The sequence below is a fragment of the Bombina bombina genome, chromosome 3 (genome assembly GCF_027579735.1).
Source record: "Bombina bombina isolate aBomBom1 chromosome 3, aBomBom1.pri, whole genome shotgun sequence".
NCBI lineage: Eukaryota > Metazoa > Chordata > Amphibia > Anura > Bombinatoridae > Bombina > Bombina bombina.
In genome coordinates, this window is record NC_069501.1 from 1,168,773,741 (window position 1) to 1,168,792,713 (window position 18,973).

The 18,973-nt window shown below is 41.3% G+C and overlaps 1 protein-coding gene across 1 annotated transcript in view; it reads left to right on the top strand.

Moving 5' to 3' along the window:
• The window catches only part of TRPC6 (transient receptor potential cation channel subfamily C member 6), a 599,576-nt gene that overhangs the window by 539,938 nt on the left and 40,665 nt on the right, over positions 1-18,973 (top strand). The window contains exon 10 of the mRNA XM_053708587.1: positions 12,573-12,656. Coding sequence (XP_053564562.1) covers positions 12,573-12,656 — 84 coding nt within the window. The remainder of the gene's footprint in view (positions 1-12,572; positions 12,657-18,973) is intronic.

Genomic DNA, 18,973 nt, shown 5'->3' on the forward strand with positions numbered 1-18,973 from the left:
ATTGTTAAGAGAGATGCTGCAGAATTTTAGGGGAGTAAATTAATTATAATATCTGAAAAGATTTGTTTTCATAGTGCACTAGTAATTCTTGGGACACTGAACCCAATTTTTTTCTTTCATGATTCAGATAGAGCATGACATTTTAATTAACTTTCTAATTTACTCCTATTATCAATTTTTCTTCGTTCTCTTGCTATCTTTATTTTAAAAGCAGGAATGTAAATCTTAGCAGCCGGACCATTTTAGGGTCAGCACCATAGATATTGCTTGCTTATTGGAGGCTGACATTTACCCACCAATAAGCAAACATATCCCAGGTTCTCAACCAAAAATGGGCCGGCTCCTATGCATCACATTCCTGCTTTTCAAATAAAGATAGCAAGAGACCGAAGAAAAAATGATAATAGGAGTACATTAGAAAGTTCCTTAAAATTGCATGCTCTATCTGAATCATGCAAGAAAAAATGTGGGTTTACTGTCCCTTTAAAGATGCGTTATCAGTTCATCATTTGTGTATAGTAACATTATTATTGCTGCATATTTTGAATCTTCTGTATATTCAGCCGATACCCGTAACATGGATAGTACAAGCATATCAGGGCTAAACATATATGTGTGAAGTTGTCTTTGTAATGTACAATTTTCATCCGTAGCTTAAAGAGAAGTACAAGAACTGGGAGACTATTTCAGTTGAACTTTTTGCACAAGTTTTTGCAAGTTTTTTGGATTAATTTTATTCAACCTTCTTGAAAACAAATTATGGTCTTGTTTGTAATGCACAGCTTGGCTTACCCCAAGACGTCTTTTTTTTTCACGATTGCATTTAACTGTTAGGCAGCACTAATCAATATTCACTCAATTAGGGCTTGATGATTGAAAGCTCTCTGGGCTGCCGAGATTATTAAAGAATGCTCGCCAGTCCTATTTCCCTTGTGGAATGATCTAAAGCCACTTTTTACACTGAAAACAGGGTGTCTCGCTAAGGGGCGTATACTGCATTTTCATATGAAATGTGCACAATAAAATTTGTATTTTAAACATTATACAAGACAAGTATTTGAACCATTCACACAAAAAATAAGCAGGGAAAAATTGTATTGATAAGGTGCATCAAAAATCATAACAAAATTCTTCACCAAAAATCATATTTTAACAAAAACATAAACTTTGTATGTAATTTATGCAGGAATAAATCGTATTAAATATGCACAGCGTAATTTGTAATTGTAGTACACTGGATGTGCAAAAACCACACAGAAATCTGTACTTATAAATACAAAATGCAAAGTGTAATTGTTGTTTTTTCATAAAACGGGCGGAACATGAGCGTTCTATAGGCGTAAATGAAAATGTCTCTCTAATCCCAGCGTTATTCTATAAAGATTTTTGCACTGCAGATCTCACAGTTTTTTCTCGCCAACTGAAAAGGTGGCAAGCTTTTCTCAAAACAATCTGAATACTAAATACCCTAATCACATGCATATGAAAATATAGGCAAATGTAAGATGCTATACGCAGAAAGCAGCATAATGTGATTTATTTTGGCTGCAGGATTTAATTTTGAAAAGTGCACCCCCTTGTCACTGCTAACTTCACTCTAAGCAACGAAGTGTCCCTATTCAGTAAGCTCCATTATTTTCAATTGGAGCCATCTCGCCTCTCCCAGGGACTTCACCTTTTTTACTTTCATTCCACCAGGGCAGCGAGAAAAACTTAGGCCTAGATTTTGAGTTTTGCGGCCAAAGGGGTGCGTTAGCTACGCGTGCTTTTTTCTGGCCGCACCTTTTAAATACCGCTGGTATTTAGAGTTCACAGAAGGGCTGCGTTAGGCTCCAAAAAAGGAGCGTATAGCATATTTACCGCAACTGCAACTCTCGATACCAGCGGTGCTTACGGACGCGGCCAGCTTCAAAAACGTGCTTGTGCACGATTCCCCCATAGGAAACAATGGGGCAGTTTGAGCTGAAAAAAAACCTAACACCTGCAAAAAAGCAGCGTTCAGCTCCTAACGCGGCCCCATTGTTTCCTATGGGGAAACACTTCCTACGTCTGCACCTAACACCCTAACATGTACCCCGAGTCTAAACACCCCTAACCTTACACTTATTAACCCCTAATCTGCCGCCCCCGCTATCGCTGACCCCTGCATATGATTATTAACCCCTAATCTGCCGCTACGTACACCGCCGCCACCTACATTATCCCTTTGTACCCCTAATCTGCTGCCCCTAACACCGCCGACCCCTATATTATATTTATTAACCCCTAATCTGCCGCCCCCAACGTTGCCGCTACCTACCTACACTTATTAACCCCTAATCTGCCGACCGCATCTCACGCTACTATAATAAAGTTATTAACCCCTATTCCGCCTCACTCCCGCCTCACTAACCCTATAATAAATAGTATTAACCCCTAATCTGCCCTCCCTAACATCGCCGACACCTAACTTAAATTATTAACCCCTAATCTGCCGATCGCACCTCACCGCTACTCTAATAAATGGATTAACCCCTAAAGCTAAGTCTAACCCTAACACTAACACCCCCTAAGTTAAATATAATTTAAATCTAACAAAATAAATTAACTCTTATTAAATAAATTATTCCTATTTAAAGCTAAATACTTACCTGTAAAATAAACCCTAATATAGCTACAATATAACGAATAATTACATTGTAGCTATTTTAGGATTAATATTTATTTTACATGCAACTTTGTAATTATTTTAACTAGGTACAATAGCTATTAAATAGTTAATAACTATTTAATAGCTAAAATAGTTAAAATAATAACAAAATTACCTGTAAAATAAATCCTAACCTAAGTTACAATTAAACCTAACACTACACTATCAATAAATAAATTAAATAAACTACCTACAATTATCTACAATTAAACCTAACACTACACTATCAATAAATTAATTAAATACAATACCTACAAATAATTACAATTAAATAAACTAACTAAAGTACAAAAAATAAAAAAGAACTAAGTTACAAAAAATAAAAAAATATTTACAAACATTAGAAAAATATTACAAGTTTAAACTAATTACACCTACTCTAAGCCCCCTAATAAAATAACAAAGACCCCCAAAATAAAAAAATGCCCTACCCTATTCTAAATTAAAAAAGTTCAAAGCTCTTTTACCTTACCAGCCCTGAAAAGGGCCCTTTGCGGGGCATGCCCCAAATAATTCAGCTCTTTTGCCTATAAAAAAAAACATACAATACCCCCCCCAACATTACAACCCACCACCCACATACCCCTAATCTAACCCAAACCCCCCTTAAATAAACCTAACACTAAGCCCCTGAAGATCTTCCTACCTTATCTTCACCATACCAGGTTCACCGATCCGTCCTCTGAAGTCTTCATCCAAGTCCAAGAGGGGGCTGGCGATCCATAATCCGGCTGAAGTCTTCTATCAAGTGGCGGCTGAAGTGGTCCAGAAGAGGCTCCAAACTCTTCATCCTATCCGGGAAGAAGAGTAGATCCGGACCGGCAACCATCTTGATCCAAGCGGCATCTTCTATCTTCATCCGATGACGAACGGCTACATCTTGAAGACCTCCGACGCGGATCCATCCTCTTCTTCCGACGTCCAAATGAAGAATGAAGGTTCCTAGATGGCGTCCCTCGAATTCCGATTGGCTGATAGGATTCTATCAGCCAATCGGAATTAAGGTAGGAAAATTCTGATTGGCTGATGGAATCAGCCAATAAGATTCAAGTTCAATCCGATTGGCTGATTGGATCAGCCAATCAGATTGAGCTCGCATTCTATTGGCTGATCGGAACAGCCAATAGAATGCGAGCTCAATCTGATTGGCTCTTTTTTATTTTTTGTACTTTAGTTAGTTTATTTAATTGTAATTATTTGTAGGTATTGTATTTAATTAATTTATTGATAGTGTAGTGTTAGGTTTAATTGTAGATAATTGTAGGTAGTTTATTTAATTTATTTATTGATAGTGTAGTGTTAGGTTTAATTGTAACTTAGGTTAGGATTTATTTTACAGGTAATTTTGTAATTATTTTAACTAGGTAACTATTAAATAGTTATTAACTATTTGATAGCTATTGTACCTGGTTAAAATAATTACAAAGTTACCTGTAAAATAAATATAAATCCTAAAATAGCTACAATATAATTATTCGTTATATTGTAGCTTTATTAGGGTTTATTTTACAGGTAAGTATTTAGCTTTAAATAGGAATAATTTATTTAATAAGAGTTAATTTATTTCGTTAGATTTAAATATAGATATTTAACTTAGGGGGGTGTTAGTGTTAGGGTTAGACTTAGCTTTAGGGGTTAATACATTTATTAGAGTAGCGGTGAGCTCCGGTCGGCAGATTAGGGGTTAATAATTGAAGTTAGGTGTCGGCAATGTTAGGGAGGGCAGATTAGGGGTTAATACTATTTATTATAGGGTTATTGAGGCGGGAGTGAGGCGGATTAGGGGTTAATAACTTTATTATAATAGCAGCGCGGTCCGGTCGGCAGATTAGGGGTTAATAAGTGTAGGCAGGTGGAGGCGACGTTGAGGGGGGCAGATTAGGGGTTAATAAATATAATATAGGGGTCGGCGGTGTTAGGGGCAGCAGATTAGGGGTACATAAGTATAATGTATCTTGCGGCGGCGTGCAGACGGCAGATTAGGGGTTAAAAAATTTAATTAGAGTGGCGGTGATGTAGGGGGACCTCGGTTTAGGGGTACATAGGTAGTTTATGGGTGTTAGTGTACTTTAGAGCACAGTAGTTAAGAGCTTTATAAACCGGCGTTAGCCCAGAAAGCTCTTAACTACTGACTTTTTTCTGCGGCTGGAGTTTTGTCGTTATATTTCTAACGCTCACTTCAGCCACGTCTCTAAATACCGGCGTTAGAAAGATCCCATTGAAAAGATAGGATACGCAAATGGCGTAGGGGGATCTGCGGTATGGAAAAGTTGCGGCTGCAAAGTGAGCGTTAGACCCTTTCCTGACTGACTCCAAATACCGGCGGTAGCCCAAAACCAGCTTTAGGAGCCTCTAACGCTGGTTTTGACGGCTACCGCCCAACTCTAAATCTAGCCGTAAGTTAGATCTGGTGAAGTTTATATCATCGAGCCCTTAGTCTCCTTGTATTGCTTTAAGATGTGAATCCCTGTAGGTGAAAAACACATCAAAAAGCAACTTCTTATAGTTTTTCTCAGGCTTAACCAAACAGAGTGTAAGAAAAGCAGATGTTCTGCATTATTATTATTATTATTGGTTATTTGTAGAGTGCCAACAGATTCTGCAGCGCTAATTCTGCATGTAGCAGATATGTAATCTGTGTGCTTTAACTAATTTAAAGGACCCCTTTGATGGATTAGATTGTCCTAGAATAAGAAGCCCAAACCACCCAAATTAACATAAACGTTTTCATGCAACAAACTCAAATGGTTTTTGAATAGGGACATCAGGTATTTGAAATCCACAAAATAGAAAAAGAGTGAGAATGTATATTTGAATATGAATGTGCCCGAGATTCTTTAGAAGGGAGTTTACTGATGCAGTATAACTGTACTGATTGCTATAGAAGGGAAAAAAGGTTAGTTGTGTATAGAAAAGAAATTGCTTATAAAATAAACGCAGCCCCCTTCAGCGCATGATCCTTGCAGAAATCTGGAACAGGATGAGAGCAAATTGTTTATAAACCTCAACTGACTTAGTACGTTTGGCAAAAAATCCTCCTTGGATGGATCAAGTTAAAGGGATATGAAACCCCAAAATGTTCTTTTGCAATTCAGACAGAGCATAGCATTTTAAAAAAAGTTTCCAATTTACTTCTATTATCAAATTTGCTTTGTTCCTATGGTATTCTATGTTGAAGAGATACCTAGGTAGGCATCTGGAGCACTACATGTCAGGAAATAGTACTGCCCTCTAGTGCTCTTGCTAATATATAACATTATCTTGCAAAAATGCTGCCAGAAATGGGACAACACCATACCCTACTTTTCAATAAATGATACCAAGAGAACAAAGAAAAATGTATAATAAATGTAAACTAGAAAGTTGTTTAAAATCGCCTGCTTTATCTGAATCATCAGAGAAAATGTTTTGGTTTCATATCCCTTTAAAGTAATAGCTAGCACTATTGCTACAAGCCAGCAGTAACACAACAAATATATATTTTATTTAATGGGGTAAGGATTGGGCAAGAATAAAAGTGAAGCTTAGATACTGGCATATGAATCAATCAAATGACAAGGACATACTGTAGCTGGATTGTTATTGAATGCTAAATATTTGAAGCCTTTCCCAGGAGAGGAGAACGTTTTTCAGCCTGTTCTATATAGTCAGAGAAAGTAATTTGCTAATTTATTATGTTGATTTATGTTATTTTTTATGTATACATTTAAATATGTAATAAATTGTTAATATAGGTAGGATAATTGTATAATGTGTATGTGGCAACTTTGTAGCAATTCTAAGACAAATTTCATCAGTACAATATGTGTCATCTGTAAATAAAAAGAACAAAAAAAGATTTAAAAAAAAGTAATCATTTTAAAAACCATCTACAGTAAACAAAAACTTATCTGCTTCTGCCATCTAGTGGTCAGTTTATATAATTGCTTTACAATACAAAACTACAGTCAATTCTATTACAGGTAGAAAAAAAACCTTTATCCAAATTGCTTCAGACTCGAAAAGCTTTAGATTACCGAGTAGTATGGCTTTTGGAATATTTGTATATTTGCATCTGTAAAATGGGACCAAGTATAAATAACAATATCTTATGTCATTTAGACAATATTTACATATCATAATATTGCTTATACATGTAACCTAAATATAGTTTTATATCTTTTTTTATTACTTTTGTATACACAGTATAGTACTGTAATAGGAAAGGTAATAGTTTTTTTTTTTTTTAAATAATGATAGAGGAGCATTTGCATTTTAGAACACAAAAACACTCATGCAGTTTTGTAATTTAATTGTGGGGGGGGGGGGGAATTGTAGTTTTTAATAATTTTATTATTAAAAAAATATGAATAAATAGTTTGGATTTTGGAATAATTCTGGATTTTGGAATTCCAGATTTGGTGATTTGTACCTGTATTTTAATTTCATAATACACATTTATTATAGCGTAACATGTCTTTCTCACTTTAATGTCTCAATGAAAACTTTGTTACAATTAATAATGGCATATATATATATATATATATATATATATATATATATATATATATATATATATATATATATATATATATATATATATATATATATATATATATATATATATATATATATATAATGATACAGTATCCCACAAAAGTCAGTACACCCCTCACATTTTTGTAAATATTTAATTATATCTTTTCATGTGACAACACTGAAGAAATGACACTTTTCTACAATGTAAAGTAGTTAGTGTATAGCCTGTATAACAGTGCAAATTTGCCGTCCCCTCAAAATAACTCAACCCACAGCCATTAATGTCTACACCGTTGGCAACAAAAGTGAGTACACCCCTAAGTGGAAATGTCCAAATTGGGCCATATTAGCCATTTTCCCTCCCCGGTGTCATGTGACTCATTAGTGCTACAAGGTCTCAGGTGTGAATGGGGAGCAGGTGTGTATAATTTGGTGTTATTGCTCTCACACTCTCTCATAATGGTCACTGGAAGTTCAGCATGGCACCTCATGGCAAAGAACTCTCTGAGGATCTGAAAAAAAATATTGTTGCTCTACATAAAGATGGCCTAGGCTATAAGAAGATTGCCAAGACCCTGAAACTGAGCTGCAGCACGGTGGGCAAGACCATACAGCAGTTTTACAGGACAGGTTCCACTCAGAATAGGCCTCACCATGGTCGACCAAAGAAGTTGAGTGCACGTGCTCAGCGTCATATCAAGAGGTTGTCTTTGGGAAATAGACGTATGAGTGCTGCCAGCATTGCTGCAGAGGTTGAAGGGGTGGGGGGTCAGCCTGTCAGTGCTCAGACCATACGCCGCACACTGAATCAAATTGGTCTGCATGGCTGTCATCCCAGAAGGAAGCCTCTTCTAAAGATGATGCACAAGAAAGCCCACAAACAGTTTGCTGAAGACAAGCAGACTAAGGACATGGATTACTGGAACCATGTCCTGTGGTCCGATGAGACCAAGATAAACGTATTTGGTTCAGATGGTGTCAAGTGTGTGTGGTGGCAACCAGGTGAGGAGTACAAAGACAGTGTCTCTTGCCTACAGTCAAGCATGGTGGTGGGAGTGTCATGGTCTGGGCCTGCATCAGTGCTGCCGGAACTGGGGAGCTACAGTTCATTGAGGGAACCATGAATGCCAACATGTACTGTGACATACTGAAGCAGAGCATGATCCCCTCCCTTCGGAGACTGGGCCGCAGGGCAGTATTCCAACATGATAATGACCCCAAACACACCTCCAAGACGACCACTGCCTTGCTAAAGAAGCTGAGGGTAAAGGTGATGGATTGGCCAAGCATATCTCCAGACCTAAACCCTTTTGAGCATCTGTGAGGCATCCTCAAATGGAAGGTGGGGGAGTGTAAGGTTTCTAACATCCACCAGCTCTGTGATATCATCATGGAGGAGTGGAAGAGGACTCCAGTGGCAACCTGTGAAGCTCTGGTGAACTCCATGCCCAAGAGGGTTAAGGCAGTGCTGGGAAATATTAGTGGTCACACAAAATATTGACACTTTGGGCTCAATTTGGACATTTCTACTTAGGGGTGTACTCACTTTTGTTGCCAATGGTTTAGACATTAATGGCTGTGTGTTGAGTTATTTTGAGGAAAAACAAATTTACACTGTTATACAGGCTGTACACTCGCTACTTTACATTGTATCAAAGTGTCATTTCTTCAGTGTTGTCACATGAAAAGATATAATAAAATATTTACAAAAATGTGAGGGGTGTACTCACTTTTGTGGGATACTGTATCATATGCATTTTGTATAGAAGTATGTTTTTTAAATATAAAGTAACACTCAAATTGAACAGTCAAATTATTGGAGCACAAATTTAACTTTCTATAGCAAAATAATCAATCTTTGTTCCTAAGGTATCCTTTGTTGAAGAGTAATTAGTCTCAGGATTGTGCATGTTTCTGAAGCACTCTACCGCAGCTGTGTTTGCAACAGCTTATTACATGTAAGGTTGTACAGTATGATGTTATATGGATGTAGTATGTTCCATTCTTTTACAGGATCAAAAATAAGTACATAATTTTTTAATACCCAAAGGGCTAGATTACAAGTGGAGCGCTAAATATCGCTTGCGTGCAAGCTCCACTTTGTAATACCAGTGCATGATAATGTGTGTTGGTATTACAAGTAAATCACAATGTGAAGGCACGCTCGTATTCACATTGCTAGAAAGCATTGTGGTCATTAGAGCGTGCTTCCATAAGCTTCTATGGGAGCCTCATTCAGAGATGGCATCAGAACCTTGCGCAGCGAAGGGGGTAAGTAGCGCAGCGATGGGCAGAATTTTTAAATATATACGTATATGATTATATACATATATCGTTATGTGTTAATATGAGTATATACACATATTAACACATGGATATATGTATATATTTATATACAGTACATATATATTTACTGGGAACACACAGTTCCCATAGACCGCAATGTAAAGGCACTTTTCAGTGCAGTTTTTTTTCTAACACCCCACGCCCACCAACTTTAAAGCCTCAAAACTACCTAGTGCAGCTATTTTAATAAAAAAACACAACACCCTCTATTTTGAGGGCATTTAGGGCACTTTTAGAAAATTAACCAGAGATCGGATCGCTGGTTAATTTTCTGAGCTCGCGGTAACAACAACAAGCCACTTATAATGGCTGGTTAATTGTCGCTCGCAGACGGGCAAATTTGCCCGTTTGCGGACGAGTGATAACTTTGCGCTCCACTTGTAATCTAGCCCTAAATGTTTGTTCTTCAAATGTCAGAGAATTCACAAGCTCTGTACATTACTTATGTTTTTGACCTTTAAAAGGTACGAACCACTAAGTTTGATTTTTCTCCAGGACCATTTGAACAATTTGCATGTTTTATACTATAAACTATATTAATCACTGGGGTAAACCCCCTGCACTCTAAAAGCAATGCTGTTGCATTAATTACAGTCCACAACAATGTTACACCATTGCAAATGTAATTTAATATGTACATCCCAGTCACAGCTGTCATACGCCTAGATTACGAGTTTGGCTTTAGCCTTAAAAAGTAGCATTGAGAGGTCCCAACGCTGCTTTTTAATGCCCGCTGGTATTACGAGTCAAGCAGGAAAGGGTCTACCGCTCACTTTTCTTCCGCGACTCGAGGCTACCGCATATCCCCTTACGTCAATTGCGTATCCTATCTTTTTAATGGGACTTGCCTAACGCTGGTATATAATAATTTTTTTAACCCCTAATCTGCCAACCGGACATCACTGCCACCTACATTATACCTATGAACCCCTATTCTGCTGTCCCTAACTTTGCCGACACCTACATTATATTTATTAACCCCTAATCTGCCGCCCCCAACATCGCCGCCACCTACCTACAATTATTAACCCCTAATCTGCCGACATTGCCGCCACTTTAATAAATGTATTAACCCCTAAACTGCCGCACTCCCGCCTCGCAAACACTAGTTAAATTTTATTAACCCCTAATCTGCCTGCCCTAACATCGCCTACACCTACTTACATTTATTAACCCCAAATCTGCCACCCCAACGTCGCCGCTACTATATTAAAGGTATTAACCCCTAAACCTAAGTCTAAACCTAACCCTAACCCCCCTAACTTAAATATAATTTATATTATACGAAATAAATTTAACAAAATTAAATAAATTATTCCTATTTAAAACTAAATACTTACCGATAAAATAAACCCTAAGCTAGCTACAATATAACTAATAGTTACATTGTAGCTAGCTTATGATTTATATTTATTTCACAGGCAACTTTGTTTTTATTTTAACTAGGTACAATAGTTATTAAATAGTTATTAACTATTTAATAACTACCTAGCAAAAATAAGTACAAAATTACCTGTAAAATAAATCCTAACCTAAGTTACAATTACATCTAACACTACACTATCATTAAATAAATTACCTAAACTACCTACAATTAATTACAATTAAATTCAATAAACTAAACTACGGAAAAAAAAACCCCACTAAATTACTGGGAATAAAAATAATACAAGAAGTTTAAACTAATTACACCTAATCTAAGTTAAAATAAATACAAAGTTGCCTGTAAAATAAAAATAAATCATAAACTAGCTACAATGTAACTATTAGTTATATTGTAGCTAGCTTAGGGTTTATTTTATAGGTAAGTATTTAGTTTTAAATAGGAATAATTTATTTAATTGTAGTTATTTTATTTAGATGTATTTAAATTATATTTAAATTAGGGGTGTGTTAGGGTTAGGGTTAGACTTAGGTTTAGGGGTTAATAACTTTATTATAGTGGCGGCGACGTTGGCTGCGGCAGATTAGGGGTTAATTAATTTAATATAGTTGCGGCGACATTGGGAGGGGCAGATTAGGGGTTAATAACTATAATGTAGGTGTCGGCGATGTTGGGGGCAGCAGATTAGGGGTTCATAAGTAGTAGGTGACGGCAGTGTCTGGAGCGGCAGATTAGGGGTTAATAGTATAATGCAGGTGGCGACGATGTCGGGGCGGCAGATTAGGGGTTAATAAGTGTAAGATTAGGTGTGTTTAGACTCGGGGTTCACGTTAGGGTGTTAGGTGCAGACATATTTTTTCTTTCCCCATAGGAAACAATGGGGCTGCGTTAGGAGCTGAACGTTGCTTTTTTGCAAGTGTTAGTTTTTTTTTCAGCCAGCTCAGCCCCATTGTTTCCTATGGGGAAATTGTGCACAAGCACGTTTAGCCAGCTTACCACTACCGTAAGCAACGCTGGTATTGAGGTGAGATGTGGAGCTAAATTTTGCTCAACGCTCACCTTTTTGCGGCTAACGCCAGGTTTAAAAAAACCCTGTAATACCAGCGTTGGCTTAAGAGAGCGGTGGAAAAAAAAGGAGCGTTAGAGCCACAAGCCTTACCGACAAAAACTCGTAATCTAGCCGATAGAAATTTAAGGCATCACAGAGTCTTGTGGCTCCGTATACTAAGCAGCATAAGCTGCTTTTGAGCCCTTGCAGGGAAGGCTATTGCATGTGAGCCTGTTTACAGCAATGTAAAAAGCAGCAGTCATCAGACCACTGCTTCTTGCATTCTCCACCACCTCTGAGGTGGCAGATTGAAATCACTCGCTTGGGGTGATTGACAGGCCCTTCTCTCATGCTAGAGAAGGGGCGGCATTACGCATTTAATACATCTGTTTAGCGGCCGTACAGGTCCTGTGCCTGTTTGATGCAAAACCTTATCTGCATGGCCTTTAGTACGCGTCTTTTTGCAACAACCAATTTTATATCCAAATTTCAAACCATTTTGTTTTGCCATTTAACAGTTATACATTTTAAAAACAATGATGTAGAATCAAATGATCTTAACATTCATGCATATGCTTTTGTTACAGCTTGGTCAGAGTAAACATTCAAGCATCAGAAGTTCGGAAGATGGAAACTTAAATAACATAAGTCATCCACCTTCAAAATATCAGGTATGCAATGCACCAAAGCAGCACAGAAAAATGTAAAATAAAAACTAATAAACTATAAGAAATAAAAACATTCTCAAATGCCCATCACCCGACTCATTGACACACAACAATCAACAGTTGACTGCAGTGTGTAGGCAACCAATGACTTCTATTAGGCAGCAGAACACAGCTTCAAGAGCTCACTGCCCTTTGATATATGTGATATCAATACAACATCTAGTGCTAGATTACAAGTGAGGCGCAAATGGTTTTGCATTTGTTTTAGCAATCGTTTGCACACAGGTAAAATTGCGCTAATATTACAAGTTGAGCACAATCTCCTGCGCTTGAGCACAATCACCATTTACTCAAGACTGATTAACCTGATAACAGAGCTGTGGGAAACTTTTTGGGGAAAATAAAAGTGTCTCAAATCCCATCAAAAATACATTACAAAGTATAGTTAAACTCATAATAACACTTTCTAATAAAAAATTATTCAAAAAAATATTGCACACAAAAGCTATAAGGGCTCAATAAAGAAGTATATGTATATATGTATACATATGTATTTATGTATTTATATGTGTATACATGTATACATTTGTATTTATATGTTTATATATGTATTTATAGACATATATACATATATAAACACATCAATAAATATGTACACATATATAAACATACTGTATATGTACACTGGAACAACAAAGCACAAGAGCGCATCCACGACTCAAGGTGAATCGTAAAACACTTTTTATTACAAGCACATAATCAATTGCACTTACAAGAAGGTTAAAATCATTGAGCCTTGGTTACAACAAGCCCGTAATGCAGATCAGGGTGACAGTTCCACACAACCTCTACCTTTGTGATGATTGAAGGGAACTGCTCTGTATATCCTCCACTCTAGCTTTCAAGTTAATGCTCTTAGGTCTCTTATGTCTCTTACTGAGTGCTGGCAGATTTCAAGTAGACCGTCCTGTCTACGCGTTTCATCTGGCTTCTGCGGACTTTCTCAAGACACTGAAAAACACAGGCCCCATTAAAAGACCAGCTACATATAGCATTAAGGGGTTAAAGAGACACTCAATTCAAACAAAACTTTTATGATTCAGATAGAGCATGCGGTTTTAAGACACTTTCCACTTTACTTCCATTATCAAATTTTGCAGTCTTTTTATATTCACACTTTCAGGGGAACAAGATCCTACTGAAAATGTGCACAAGTTTACAGGGTATACGTATACTAATCTGTGATTGGCTGATGTCTGTCACATGATACATGAAGACCAGAAAATTGAAGAAACATTTTTAAATTTGCTAGAAAAAAATCTATTTCTCATTTAAAATTTGAAGTAAGTGCTATTTTCTCTTTATTATGCACTTGTTGATTTTGCAACTACACAGTATTTAATGATGCTTTAATAAATATAAATTAAATACTTTTCATGTTTTGTTCTGCATATTTTCAAGAGTTTATATTTACATCAGGTGTTTAAAAGCACAACATTTTTCAGCCTCTTTTGAGCTCAACACTTAATTCACTACTTGTGATATGAGTGCTAATACTGCTCCCTGCAATATTCATTAAAAGCATTGACCACGCTAAAAAAACACAGCCACATTAAAATTCTCTGGGGAATAATTTTTACCATCAATTTTTAATAACACATTGTGCTCTATTCTTAGCGCAGGTTCTATCACAAGATAGTGTGTTGTGCGTTATCAGTTGCGTTCCACTTGTAATCTAGCCCTAAATATACTAATTAATTAATATAAACAGCATTCTTTTATAAATGTACTAGTCCTAAAGCCCGTGTACACGGGCCGTTTTTTGCAGTACAGCGGTCCCACCCCTTGCTCTCTCTCTATCCCCCCTCTCTTTTTCTCTCTCTTTCTCCCCTCTCTTTTTCTCTCTCTTTCTCCCCTCTCTTTTGCTCTCTCTTTCTCCCCTCTCTTTTGCTCTCTCTCTCTCCCCTCTCTTTTGCCCTCTCCCCCCTCTCTTTTGCTCTCTCTCTCCCTCTTTTGCTCTCTCTCCCTCTTTTGCTCTCTCTCTTCCCCCCTCTCGTTTGCTCTCTCTCTCCTTTTGTTTGCTCTCTCTCTCTCTCCTCTCGTTTGCTCTCTCTCTCCTCTCTTTTGCGCACTCTCTCCCTCTCTTTTGCGCACTCTCTCCCTCTCTTTTGCGCACTCTCCCCCTCTCTTTTGCGCACTCTCCCCCTCTCTTTTGTGCACTCTCCCCCTCTCTTTTGTGCTCTCTCCCCCTTCTCTTTTGTGCTATATCCCCCCTATCTTTTGTGCTCTCTGCCCCCTCTCTTTTGTGCTCTCTCCCCCTCTCTTTTGTGCTCTCTCCCCCTCTCTTTTGTTCTCTCTCCCCCTCTCTTTTGTGCTCTCTCCCCCCTCTCTTTTGTGCTCTCTCCCCCCTCTCTTTTGTGCTGTCTCCCCCTCTATTTTGTGCTCTCTCCCCCCTCTCTTTTGTGCTCTCTCCCCCCTCTCTTTTGTGCTCTCGCCCCCTCTCTTTTGTGCTCTCTCCCCCCTCTCTGTTGTGCTCTCTCCCCCCTCTCTTTTGTGCTCTCTACCCCCTCTCTTTTGTGCTCTCTCTCCCTCTCTTTATCCCCCCTCTTCTGCTGCTGCTCTCTCTATCCCCCTTTTTAGAGCTCTCAGTCTCTGACTGCAGTCGGCATCTGGCCCTGCCCGCGTCACGCCCGGCCCCACCCGCGTCATGCCGGGCCTCGCCATGTCCACGACACACCCGGTCGGCTATGTCCACTCCACCACACGCGACACCAGAAGGAGGAGGTCAGTTGGAAGGCCAGGTGTGTTTGTCCTAGCGTGCAGTCTCTACTGCGCATGACAGCTTTGGACAAACACACTTGGCCTTTTATTATATAGGACTAGTCCTAAAGCCCGTTCACACGGGCCATTTTTTGCAGGGTACAGCGGTCCCACCCCTTGCGCTCTCTCCCTCCTCCTCTCTTTTGCTCTCTCTATCTCCCCCCTCTCTTTTGCGCTCTCTCCCCTTCTCTTTTGAGCTCTCTCTCTCCCCCCTCTCTTTTGCGCTCTCTTTCCCCCCTCTTTTGCGCTCTCTCTCCCCCTCTCTTTTGCTCTCTCTCCCCCTCTCTTTTGCGCTCTCTCTCCACCTCTCTTTTGAGCTCTCTCTCTCCCACTCTCTTTTGAGCTCTCTCTCTCCCCCTCTCTTTTGCACTCTCTCTCACCCCTCTTTTGCGCTCTCTCTCTCCCCCCTCTTTTGCACTCTCTCTCTCCCCTCTTTTGTGCTCTCTCTCTCCCCCCCCTCTTTTGCGCTCTCTCCCCCTCTCTTTTGCGCTCTCTCTCCCCCTCTCTTTTGAGCTCTCTCTCTCCCCCTCTCTTTTGCACTCTCTCTCACCCCTCTTTTGCGCTCTCTCTCTCCCCTCTTTTGCGCTCTCTCTCTCCTCCCTCTTTTGCACTCACTCTCTCCCCCCCTCTTTTGTGCTCTCTCTCTCCCCCCCTCTTTTGCGCTCTCTCTCTCCCCCCTCTTTTGTGCTCTCTCTCTCCCCCTCTCTTTTGTGCTCTCTCTCTCCCCCTCTCTTTTGCGCTCTCTCTCACCCCTCTCTTTTGTGCTCTCTCTCCCCCCTCTTTTGCGCTCTCTCTCCCCCTCTCTTTTGCGCTCTCTCTCCACCTCTCTTTTGAGCTCTCTCTCTCCCCCTTTCTTTTGAGCTCTCTCTCCCCTCTCTTTTGCACTCTCTCTCCCGGTCGGCCACACCCACTCCACCACATGCGACACCAGAAGGAGGAGGTCAGTTGGAAGGCCAGGTGTGTTTGTCCTCGCGCGCAGTCTCTACTGCGCATGACAGCTTCGGACAAACACACTTGGCATTTTATTATATAGGACTAGTCCTAAAGCCCGTTCACACGGGCCATTTTTTGCAGGGTACAGCGGTCCCACCCCTTGCGCTCTCTCCCTCCTCCTCTCTTTTGCTCTCTCTCTCTCCCCCCTCTCATTTGCGCTCTCTACCCCTCTCTTTTGAGCTCTCTCTCTCCCCCTCTCTTTTGCGCTCTCTCTCCCCCCTCTTTTGCGCTCTCTCTCCCCCTCTCTTTTGCGCTCTCTCTCCACCTCTCTTTTGAGCTCTCTCTCTCCCCCTCTCTTTTGAGCTCTCTCCCCCCTCTCTTTTGCGCTCTCTCCCCCCTCTCTTTTGAGCTTTCTCTCTCCCCCCTCTCTTTTGCGCTCTCTCTCCCCCCTCTTTTGCGCTCTCTCTCCCCCTCTCTTTTGCTCTCTCTCCCCCTCTCTTTTGCACTCTCTCTCCACCTCTATTTTGAGCTCTCTCTACCTCTCTTTTGAGCTCTCTCTCCCCCCCTCTCTTTTGCACTCTCTCTCACCCCTCTTTTGCGCTCTCTCCCCCCTCTTTTGCACTCTTTATCTCCCCTCTTTTGCGCTTTCTCTCTCCCCCCTCTTTTGCGCTCTCTCCCCCTCTCTTTTGCACTCTCTCTCGACCTCTCTTTTGAGCTCTCTCTCTCCCCCTCTCTTTTGAGCTCTCTCTCTCACCCCTCTCTTTTGCACTCTCTCTCTCACCCCTCTTTTGCTCTCTCTCTCTCTCCCCCTCTTTTGCACTCTCTCTCCCCTCTTTTGCGCTCTCTCTCCCCCCCTCTTTTGCACTCTCTCTCCCCCCCCTCTTTTGCGCTCTCTATGACCCCTCTTTTGCGCTCTCTCCCCCCTCTTTTGCACTCTCTCTCTCCCCTCTTTTGCGCTTTCTCTCTCCCCCCTCTTTTGCGCTCTCTCCCCCTCTCTTTTGTGCTCTCTCTCCACCTCCCTTTTGAGCTCTCTTTCTCCCCCTCTCTTTTGAGCTCTCTCTCTCACCCCTCTCTTTTGCACTCTCTCTCACCCCTCTTTTGCGCTCTCTCTCTCCCCCCTCTTTTGCACTCTCTCCCCTCTTTTGCGCTCTCTCTCTCCCCCCCTCTTTTGCGCTCTCTCTCTCCCCCCCTCTTTTGCGCTCTCTCCCCCCCCTTATTTGTGCTCTCTCCCCCTCTCTTTTGCACTCTCTCTCCCCCTCTCTTTTGCACTCTGTCTCACCCCTCTCTTTTGAGCTCTCTCTCCCCCCTCTTTTGCGCTCTCTCTCCCCCTCTCTTTTGCTCTCTCTCCCTCTCTCTTTTGCGCTCTCTCTCCACCTCTCTTTTGAGCTCTCTCCCCCTCTCTTTTGAGCTCTCTCTCCCCTCTCTTTTGCACTCTCTCTCCCGGTCGGCCACACCCACTCCACCACACGCGACACCAGAAGGAGGAGGTCTGTTGGAAGGCCAGATGTGTTTGTCCTCGCGCACAGTCTCTACTGCGCATGACAGCTTTGGACAAACACACTTGGCCTTTTATTATATAGGACTAGTCCTAAAGCCCGTTCACACGGGCCATTTTTTGCAGGGTACAGCGGTCCCACCCCTTGCGCTCTCTCCCTCCTCCTCTCTTTTGCTCTCTCTCTTTCCCCCCTCTCTTTTGCGCTCTCTCCCCCTCTCTTTTGAGCTCTCTCTCTCACCCCTCTCTATTGCGCTCTCTCTCCCCCCTCTTTTGCGCTCTCTCCCCCTCTCTTTTGCTCTCTCTCCACCTCTCTTTTGAGCTCTCTCTCTCCCCCTCTCTTTTGAGCTCTCGCTCTCCCCCCTCTCTTTTGCACTCTCTCTCACCCCTCTTTTGCGCTCTCTCTCTCCCCCCTCTTTTGTGCTCTCTCTCTCCCCTCTTTTGAGCTCTCTCTCTCCCCCCCTCTTTTGCGCTCTCTCTCTCCCCCCTCTTTTGCGCTCTCTCTCTCCCCCCTCTTTTGTGCTCTCTCTCTCCCCCTCTCTTTTGCGCTCTCTCTCACCCCTCTCTTTTACGCTCTCTCTCTCTCACCCCTCTCTTTTGCACTCTCTCTACCCCCTCTCTTTTGTGCTCTCTCTCTCCCCTCTCTCTCTCCCCCCCCTCTCTCTCCCCTCTATCTCTCTTTCTCCCCTCTATCTCTCTCTCTCTCCCCTCTATCTCTCCCCTCTCTCTCTCTCTCCCCCCTCTCTCTGTCTTCCCCCCTCTCTCTCACTCCATGCTCTCTCTCTCTTCCCCCCCCTCTCTCTCCCCCCTCTCTCTCTCTCTCTCTCTCCCCCCCCTCTCTCTCTCTCCCCCCCCTCTCTCTCCCCCCCTCTCTCTCTCTCTCTCTCTCTCTCCCCCTCTCTCTCTCTCCCCATCTCTCTCTCTCTCTCTCTCTCCCCTCTCTCTCTCCCTCTCTCTCTCTCTCTCTCTCTCTCCCCTCTCTCTCTCCATCCCCTCTCTCTCTCCCCCTCCCCTCTCTCTCTCCTCTCTCTCTCCCCCTCCCCTCTCCCCCCTCCCCTCCTCTCTCCCCCTCCCC